Here is a 6,593-nt window from a genome sequence, read left to right as displayed (position 1 = left end):
TAATGAATGTGATAGAATACTATTACACTATAATAAGTGATGATGGGGATACTTTCATAGAACTCTATGATATGTATGTACTGATGCAAAGTGAAGTGAGCATAACCAGAACAATTTGTACAATAATAGCAATAACTGAAAGACAAATAATTTTGAAAAACTTAACTCTTTTCAACACAATGATCATCCACCATACTAGAGGGCACATGATGAAACATATTAAGCACCTCCAGATGTGCTTAGATTCAGAGTGTAGACTGTAGAGTACAGACTTAGAGTGCAGATTGAATCACACACAAATTATATATATATATATATATATATATATATATATACACACACACACATATACATGTTATATACATTCATATATTTGAACATAGTTGATGAGAGCATTTATTTTGTTCAATTAAACACATTTGCATTGGGTTTGTTTTTTCTTTATCAATGGGTGGAGAATAGGAAGGTAGGAGAGAGAGAATTCAAAACTGAAAAATAAAACTGAATAAAAAAATCAATCTAGTCTTCAAGATCCAATTCAAATTGTATCTTTTCTGTGATGCCTTTTCTAACTATTCAAGTCCACACAGATTCTTATCTATATAAGCATATAGTAAGCAAACTGATAAATATTTGAGTAGTTCACTAATTGTGCACCCTACCATAATTTTCTGGGAGAGTTGGAGCAGAGATCATTTTTTTTTAGTGAGAGTGACAGGAGACCTCATACTTACCTCATGAGACTGTAACAAGAATCAATTGAGATTAAGTGCCATGCAAATCGTAAAATGCTTAAAACTCCTAATTCTCCAACCTTTATTTTTTAAAAAAGAGAGATCTTGCAAGTTGATTCAGAAAAGCTCTTGAACTAATATCAAAAGGCAATTCAAGATAAGTCTAATATAACTTGATAGAAAAGCCAACAACTTGATTTAGACAGTGAAGCAAACTGATCAGCAAAATTTCTATGAATGGCACTGTGGCAAAATGATAGAGAACTGGTCTTACAGTTAGACCTCAGTTAAACTTAAAGATAAGCTTTCCATTTAGTTTATTTTAAACAGTGTAGTGGGGTTTGACATGGAAAATTGTTTCCAAAATATATTCTTCACTTTGACAGATAAAATGAAAACAAATAAAAGTAAAAATAATTGCAACTAAATTATGTTCTATAAATACTAACTTAGGAAAATCACCAAAAATGATTATTCCTCCCTATGTTTGTATACATCCTATGGAATTTTTAATTACTCTGAAACATCACTTTATCAAATTATCTAATAAATCACAATTTGAACACATTCCCAGTAAAGTGAAAGAAAAATGTACTATGTACTCTGCAACGTAGATATTTTGTTTGATAGGCTAAGTAAATAATGAAATGAGTTATTAGAAGGTGCTACTTATTTTCTTCTGTGTTCATTATTGTTTAACGGGGCAGAGAATCTTCACATTATTTCTACAATTATTTATTTGGAAGTTTGGCTACAGAAGATTTTAAACAATAAACAAATATTTCTTTCATATTTAAAGGGTATACAATGTCCCTTCTATGGAACTGAAGAGATCAAAAGTTCTTACTTCCCTCATTCATGCTTTAGAAAGTCACGTTGAAAGGCAATGTGATATAATGGAGAGCACCTAAGACTTGGAATAAGAGAACCTGGGTTACAATCCAGGCTATTTGGTTGTGTGAGTATCAAGAAAAGTCACCTAACTACTGACTTTAATTTCACCTATAAAATGAAGATAATAAACCTTGCACTATCAACCCCATAGCATTGTTAGGAATAAATATTGCTGTTAGAAAGATACACAACTGGGGTTCTCTTCCACAGGTATTGGTGCTCCAGGATATAGTATCACTGAACTTCCCATTTCCTTCTTTGTACCAATGACTAAATGAAGACCTAGAAAAAAGTTTTATTCCAAAGTACTAAGAGAACTTTGAACTTCTTGAAAGTCACTAACAATCTATTAGTCCAATTAAAATATAATTTTTGAGATCACTAAAATACAGTCAAATCTCAGGCAACTGAAGAACCAATAATGGTTCCAGGGAATAGATAACACCCAACCCTGGCCTCTTCTCACACAAATTGGGGAATAGAATATTGTATACATTGTTTTGTTAAGACTAGTCACTGTATGTTGACTTTCCCCTACTTTGGTACAATAGAACATTCAAATCAACAATGATAGAACCACTATAGTGTCAATGCCTTATCTACTGTAATCCCTAATTATCATTTCATGCATGATTTAAATTTTATCTTGAACCTTATACTGTCAAAGTAAAATTTTAAGCTAAAACTTAAAATGTGATGGATTCATTATTTTATCCTTCTGGCACTTTCCTCTTCCTACCCACCCATACCTTTGCATGTTTTGCAATCAGTCTGTTTCCTTATAGGTCCTCTAATGAGTGTCTTCCCAACATTCTCAAGGTCTTATTTTACTCACTAAAGTACAAATGTTATCTCTCTTTCATTTCTCAGCCTAGCTGATCTACTTCCTTTTCTAGTTATCATACACTCACATACAAATATGCCCTTGAATTTTGGTCTCCTTCTGCATGTCTATTATTTGTAATTTCATTACAGGAGAAAGTAATTAAATAATAAAAATGATCATATGGTTCTTTGTAAAAGTTTTGAAATCTAGCTGAAGAGAAGTTACTTTATTTTCTTCATATAATTAAAATTAGATTTTATTTTTAAAATAAGTTGCTTTGGGCCTTGTTTTGATATCAGTCATTTTTGCTTATGCCATTTCCCCAAAAGATTTCTTCAGTGGTTATTTACTATTCTATTTAAATCTTTCCCCATATCTACTAAAGCTAGAAATGATCACTCAAGTCTTTAATGTGATATATACCATAAGCTATACAATTCCCATCCTCTCTAGGACAATTAAATATCTGGTATGCTAGGACAAATACTATATATTTCTGTGCTATTATGATAGCAGTAAGGAGCTGTATTTCCCCTCTCCATGTGGCACATGAGAGGCAGAAAGGGTTCCTAGGCTCTATAACCCCCAAGGCTTGGCTCTAGAACCCATTTATCATTTGAGAGAGAAACTGCAAAAAAAGCAACCAGAAACTATAAACACTTTCATATGAAGATCATATGAGTGATATAGTGTCTTAAATAACTAGGGTCTAGGCATTTTTCTAATAAGCTGTGGCTCTTCTGTGTTCAAAGAGGTAAGTGGAGATAAAGTCTAAATCTAATATAAAAACAAATCCTCTTTGAATCTTCTAGTAATCTAGGGATGAACTTGGTCCCACTTAGCTATCAGTCACGTGTATTACTGAATTTTGAGTTTGAACAATTTGACAAAATTGTGAAAAATGAGTATTAGATATTATTTAGAGAAAAGATTAGAGACTCTCAGAGTAATCAGTACATAATCTTATCATATTACTCTTATTTTTATATTTTTATTTATACTAGTATATTGTATAGTCTTCAAAAGCCACTAAGAGAATCATTTTAGCATGTGTATTTAAAGCATTAACAAAATAAAAGTATTTCACAAAAGTCAATGTTACAGTACTACTGAAATGAGGCATAGAATAATTATACATTTGTAGGTTATAAACATAATACATTCTTTTTAAAGAATAAACATTTAATGCAATTAACATTTTGGTTAAAATAAATATCATGGTAAATGTTAACAGCAACACCTATAGTATATGGACACAACAAAGGTGTTTTGTAATAGATACTATTTAGAATGGTAAGGCATTCGTGAAATGGTTTTTTTTTTAATAATTTGTACTAAATTAACAATCATCACATACTATTAAGCACTTTATTTTAAATAGGGGCATGCTTCATTCACCCTCTGTAAACTTTTGCATATGAAAAAACTTACAAGAATTTTTATTCTTTGGGTAACTACTGCCACATTTAAATGTTAGAATCAGATGTACCTTTCATTTTATTGCTTCTGAAATCAATTTAACTGCTTACTTTAGTCAATATAATAGTTTAATCACAAACTGAAATATAAAGAGAACATTTTGTAGGTGTGTTTGGGAAGTCAACTAACTCATAATTATCTTCATAATTTCTTTGAAATGATCCCTTTAAAAATTAAAATTTGACTTTTAACACCATGGCTTCTTCAGAAAATTAATAAGCACATTTAAGTCAAAATAATGATACAATCTATGAAACCTATAGCTTCAACATATAAAGTATGGTGAGGGAAGAGTCTTCCTCAAGCATTGTCTTCACCCCTCCATATGGTCTTTTAGCAGACAGATATATTAAGAATGGCCACATCTTTCTTTACAAGGCACAGTGAATAGTCAAACTAATGAATTTTAGACCCATGTGTTTTTAAAAGACTGCAGGAAGGGAAGAGCATCCTGTTCCAACAAGAGAACACTTCATCTCAATCACTTTTACTGCAACATTAAAATGAATATGACATCAATGGTCAACTAAAATGATTCAATTCATAATTCTGAAGATAAATTTCTATGGATACTTAAAAGTATACTCAGGGCAAAAGAAATAAATTACATTTAGTTTCAGGTTAAAGAATGAGTAGCTTCTTCACATTAAAATTAATATATCAGAACCCCAAATATCATAGACTAAATTTTAGAAAGATAAAAATCATATTATATCATGAATATTTTATGAATTTGGAAGTTTAAAAACTGACTGAAAACCTGTCTGTATATTCAAGGTTCAGATATTCACATACATGTAAGGAAAAATATATTAAAAATGATGGGTGCAAGATTGTCCTCTAGTGTATATCCTTAATGCACATGAAGCTTCTGTGTTAACAATACAACCTACTGTGTCTCTACTCTGATCACTAAACTTAACATTCCCTTCTGGCTCAAAAATTCTATTTAAGGCTCTGAGTACAACTGTCAAATGCACATTAAATCAGACATATCAAAACAGGACTTAACTACAGGTGCTTTATACTTTGTAGATTTCTTTAACCTAAAAGAAGCTTCAAATTATGTGTTATCTTTATATGTGAAGGACAGAACACAAGACTTCTCTTGAATCTTCTTTAAAAAACAATAATCTCATAAAAATTTGTGTTGCAGTAATGACCTATTTTTATAGCTTTAAACATATGCTAAAACTCTATCTCAATATTCAAATCACTGAAGCTGTTTGCATTAACATCCACAGGTGCATTACAAAACATGTCTTTTCTTCCTCTCCATCAAAATAAAATAATCATATAAGCATACACAGTGACCAATATCTTAAAAAGTAAAAGAACATATACTGAACTTGCTATTCAACTCAAGAAAATTACTGGTAAACTGAATGTACTTAAAAAGGGTATCATCAGCATGTAATCTGCACACTTGAAATATCAATGAATAAAATGAACTTTTAAAAATATAAATAAGAAAGCAACTGTTGCAGAATATAAAAAATATTTCTGAAAGGGACAGATCTTACACATCAGGAAATATAGGAATAAAAACATATGTTTACATTATAGTGCACAGTTATATCTTGTCACTGGGTTTTATGAATTAAATGTACTTAAACTGATAAAGGAATTCAAATATAGTACTGCAAAGTCATTCAAAGAAAAATGCTTTAAAATGTACAAACAACAATAAAAACACACAGAAAGCCTTGGGCAACGTGCAAATTTTAAAATGAATATCACACCAGCCAAACAAATCCTTAACCATTTTTTTATGGATTCATTTATACCATTTTAACGAAAGGAAGATAAAATATACATAAATTTATCAGTATTGACTCATATTTTCCCAAAACTTTCACATTTCAGAGCTATATTTTAATACATAAGTGAGAAATCACAAACGTTCAAATAATTTTGTCTATACTCAGAGAAGTTAATTTCAAAACTTCAATACATTAAGAACTAAAACACAAACTGCCAACTTTTAAAAATTATACAATTACTTTAAATTTCACAATCATGCTTATCCAGGAATGATGAAACAATAGATGAAACACATGCTTTGAGATTTTGCCTCAGGTAATAAGTCTAATATGACATGTGCCAAGCTCCATCATCAGTATTTTGGCACTTGATGTGTATTTGAACACAACTTTATCAGTAGGAGCAATCAAAACTGTTTTAAAAATACTTAACTATTCCTAATTTTAAAGTTCTAATATTTCCCAAGTTCTAATATGAAGATTTTCTGTTCCCAAAATGACTTGTTAGGTAAGAGAAAATTTGAACTGGTACAAAATGAAGCCAATATGAAAACTGGTTAAGGATTCAAAGCACATCAGTCAGCTCTGAAAAACTATACTTAGCATACAGACAACAGAGGGGAGGTATGATCTGCACAAAAATACTTTAACATTTTCTGGTTCTATTCTTCATGATCTGCCATGTGCTTAGCTGCTCGCAGTACATGCATGCATCCGTTTAGCTACATCATAAACATAGGTTATGTCTGGTCGCTTCTCTGGATCTGGGTTGATGCACATGTTTACTAATTGCCGTAGCTGAAAAAAAAAACCACAACAATTAAAAAAAATCTTAAAACCAAAACCACATTAGATACTAGTACTATAGAGGTAAGATGTTTATTATGAGAAACTATA

General features: G+C 30.6%; 1 protein-coding gene across 3 annotated transcripts in view; it reads right to left on the bottom strand.

The window, feature by feature from the left end:
* Positions 1–350: 350 nt before the first annotated feature.
* The window catches only part of NEK7 (NIMA related kinase 7), a 190,550-nt gene continuing 184,307 nt past the window's right edge, over positions 351–6,593 (bottom strand). Inside the window, exon 11 of one of the 3 annotated variants that reach the window (XM_074222292.1) lies at positions 351–6,494. In XM_074222292.1, coding sequence (XP_074078393.1) covers positions 6,384–6,494 — 111 coding nt within the window. In that variant the 3' untranslated portion in view covers positions 351–6,383. The remainder of the gene's footprint in view (positions 6,495–6,593) is intronic. The other 2 variants (XM_074222291.1, XM_074222293.1) reach the window with 2 other exon arrangements.

The sequence above is a fragment of the Macrotis lagotis genome, chromosome 2 (assembly GCF_037893015.1).
Source record: "Macrotis lagotis isolate mMagLag1 chromosome 2, bilby.v1.9.chrom.fasta, whole genome shotgun sequence".
Classification (NCBI taxonomy): domain Eukaryota; kingdom Metazoa; phylum Chordata; class Mammalia; order Peramelemorphia; family Peramelidae; genus Macrotis; species Macrotis lagotis.
Note: the sequence above shows the minus strand (reverse complement) of the source record. Positions and strands in the feature narration are given on the sequence as shown.